The sequence below is a fragment of the Ostrinia furnacalis genome, unplaced genomic scaffold (assembly GCF_004193835.3).
Source record: "Ostrinia furnacalis isolate ACB-3 unplaced genomic scaffold, ASM419383v2 OfSCF2576, whole genome shotgun sequence".
NCBI classification, from domain to species: Eukaryota; Metazoa; Arthropoda; class Insecta; order Lepidoptera; family Crambidae; genus Ostrinia; species Ostrinia furnacalis.
This window is the reverse complement of record NW_021132815.1, coordinates 492,877-496,451: the sequence shown is the minus strand read 5'-3', so window position 1 is coordinate 496,451 and position 3,575 is coordinate 492,877. Positions and strand designations below refer to the sequence as shown.

At 39.4% G+C, this 3,575-nt stretch overlaps 1 protein-coding gene across 1 annotated transcript; it reads right to left on the bottom strand.

The window, feature by feature from the left end:
* Positions 1-1,046: 1,046 nt before the first annotated feature.
* LOC114355929 (lipase 3) lies at positions 1,047-2,287 on the bottom strand. The gene has a single exon (XM_028308978.1). The coding sequence runs from the start codon at positions 2,261-2,263 to the stop codon at positions 1,055-1,057; it is 1,209 nt and encodes a 402-aa protein (XP_028164779.1). The 5' UTR covers positions 2,264-2,287; the 3' UTR covers positions 1,047-1,054.
* Positions 2,288-3,575: the final 1,288 nt, after the last annotated feature.

Genomic DNA, 3,575 nt, shown 5'->3' with positions numbered 1-3,575 from the left:
AAGTGACTAAGTGTTTACATGAATAGATTTAGCTATTTAGACGTATCTGGGCAAGCCCACGGCTCTGTCCTTCCTACCGCGCTAAATATAGGGCAAGGAACTAAATTGGTCAGGCTTGTAGGGCTGTCAGTACTTTGGGTATAAGACTGAGACTAAACGGCTGTTTGTCTCTTGTGGTTTCGGGTTTGAATCCCGCTGGGGTTAATGTTAGTGTGGCCATGAGAATGGATCATTTGTTCCCTATGCTCACGGGAATATCTAGAAGATTTTAAATGTTGTTTTATCTAAAATGGCGACAACACTGAAAAATTCCTATTCTATCCGTATAGTATAATTAAATTAATCATTTTTGTTTAAAAAGCATCCTTTTGGAATATTCTGAGCTGCGTGCTTTTAAAAGCATACGGGAAATTTTGGTAAAGTAGGCATCCCTACATGTACGTGCGTTCCGCGTTTGTCATGGCGTGACGTCACATAACGACAAATTTAGAAGCGCTTACAGACCCAGTTTTATTTATTAATTTAGGTATTGTTGCCAGGACTACCTACTCCATGATTTAAGAATACCCAATCGGTTCAAAGAAATTAAAAAGAAAACCAAAGTAATATGCATGATGCAAGATAATGTGGCAGTTGACTGGCCATATCTGCTGCAGAATCGATGGTAGAGAAGAGAACTATGATACCGTGGTTGCACCATCTTAATTTAACTTTGACAAACATCAAAAATCTGTCAAACTCCTTACAAAAAACACCGGTTATCGTTTTAGTTACGGTCAAAGTTAGGTGGTGCAACTCAGCCTTAGTACAAGTATTAGGACAACCCCCAGCTTAATGTAGCGACAATCTGAAGAAAATAGTTGGCAGTGGGAAATTGCTAGATACTTATTACATTGAGAACAAGTAAAAAGGGAAAGAAAACACAATGATGAACACATTTGTCAAAATAATATTAATGCAACTATTAAATAATGAGAGTAATTTTATGAAGCTATTTTTTTAGTAAAAACAACAAGAATAACAAAAGAAGCAAAGCAAAAAACAATTAAAATCTTCAACAATCATTAATGTTATTGTATTCCTTCAGTATTTCCAAAATAATTGGCTCGTACAAAACTTTGTGCGTGTCTCTGCCAGCTACAAAATCTAAGTGATTGAATTTCTCAGGCTCCAGTATGATGTCTTTGCGGACATTGGGCAGCTTCGTCTTGAGCAGGTCCACATCCAGTAACGTTGACGTCTGATCATTCTTCCCCGAAATCAGAACAATGCTAATATTATTTTTACTCAAGTCATATTCTTTAGGTTTTGAACACCCATACCTTATTTCGTTCTCCGTTGGACCGTAATCATATTGGGCGAAGGTTCTAGACAATAAAATCTGGTCCTGATGAATCAAAGTCCGGCTGGAGCTCGACGAAGGCCAATGTTGACAAACCAAAGGAGCAAATTCAGGCTCCAATTGCTCCTCGTCGTACCCCATAATTGGGAAGAAGATTGGTAAAACGCAATTTTCGTACGCCTTAGCTGGAGTCGAGCATCTGATCCTGTAGCGAGCAACTGTGGTCGAATTTTCTCCAAACACCTCGTACTGGTCTGTCAGTTTCGTTTCATTCCCATAAATTGTATCACTATTTTTCTGGCCAATAAGATCAAGAGGAATGGAATGTTGGAAGTAACAAATAGGAGCGAATGATATCATGACGTCTATTTTTTTGTTGTATTCCGGTTTTTCAGCTCCAAGTACGTAGTAGACCGTGGTTCCGAGGGACCATGCTATGGCGCTCAATGTTGCCGCTTTTGTTCTATTAAGGATATAGTCGATCATAGCCGGGGCATCGTAAATGGCGAATTCGTGGAAGGAGAAGTTCCAGAATTCGTCGTCTAAATCAGGGTTGAGTGTGACGTGGCGGCGCCCGTAGCGGCAACCACGCACGTTGGCCATCCACACGTCATATCCAGCTTGCCATAGGACATACGGCAGTGACGTAGTCCCCCTGGTTATGTAGTCATCTGACGTCCCCAAGTTCCCGGATTGGACGAGAACAGGATGGCTTTCGTTTCCCGGAATGTGAAAAATTGTGAGAATATACCCATCTTCTGTGGTAATGTCCACCTGCTCGCAAGGTAGACCGGCCTTTTCTGCGAGCTGAGTGAAGTTCGGTGGTATTATTGGTATGATAGCATGGGATGTCACCTCTGCCTGGCAGCCGCGGGTATAAAAAAGGAAAAATATAATTTTAATAGCTTGTGATAGCGCCATGTCGCTTGTATAAGGTACCTAGTTATTAACTGAACTGTTGTGAAGGCTGCCATCTTTTTTATAGACAATGCTATAAAGGTTATGCATGACTGATACACCTTTGTCATGGAAGTATAACAGGATTTTATTTTGCAATTGATTGTATTTATGGTATTCAGAACAACAATAATGTTTTTAAAGTAAGGCAATTATAGCTAGAAAGTATAGAAAGTCTGTTAATTAACATATGAATCAAGTGGCCGCCCTTGACTCGACTTCGAGTTCAACGTATAGTTTATTTCAATATGGTTTTTGTTTTGGAAGATTATTTGATATCTACCAGTATTTGTAAACAAGAAATAAATCAACATGTATATTCTCGTCTGTGTTGATAGTTAGTTAACAATAGAACCTTTTAATACTAATTTTAAGTTAACAGAACCTACACTACACATACGGTACATAGCTTATTCGGAGGGGTTAACGACAAATCATGGACTAATAACCTTACGCCCGTATTCACAAACCATGCTTGCTAATGTGAAACAGCAAATCGATCGCACAGCGTTGAATAGAGCTCTGTGATTGGTTCGTGTGGCACTGTGAGACCTCATAGTAATGTTTGTGAATACGGGCGTTAGAGCCACTACCAAAAAATGGCAAAATTGGAAATAAATCATTGGGGGAAGGCCTATGCTCAGCAGTGAACGTCTAGCTGCAGTGACTAATAACCATTTAAAAAAGAAGGTTCTTAATAAAAAAGCTATTTTAACGACAGTGTAACCGGGCTTTGTCACCTTTTAGCATCCGGGCATCAAAGATTTTAAAGTTTATCTTATTTGCAGAGTTATCTCGAACACCATCCGTGGCTAACGTTGGCTGCCGTCCACGCGTTACAAAATTAAAGACCAACGGGAAAAACATAGAATTTTACCTCACATAATATAAATTATTTGTGTCCGGGCCGCGTAGAAAATACACACACAATTCTAGTAAATTACTCGTAATATAGAAAAAAATGTAGAGACGATGCTGAGTTGAAAGTTGTAGAAGATGATTTAAAACTCATCGTCATAATTTCCACCACTGCTAAACATAGTCCTCCTCCAATGATTTCTACATCGCCTGATTGGTAGCGGCCTGCATCTAGCGCCTTCTTGCGCGTCAGTCTAACTTGTGAGGTCGTCAGTCTACTTTGTGGGTGGATGACCCACGTATTTTGCATTTAAAACTAAAATACAGCCATATTGAGGATCTATCTCATTGAATTTTCTAGTTTTTAGTCTAGTCTAGAAGATTTAGATGATGGTGATATCAGTGAGCATCTACTTAT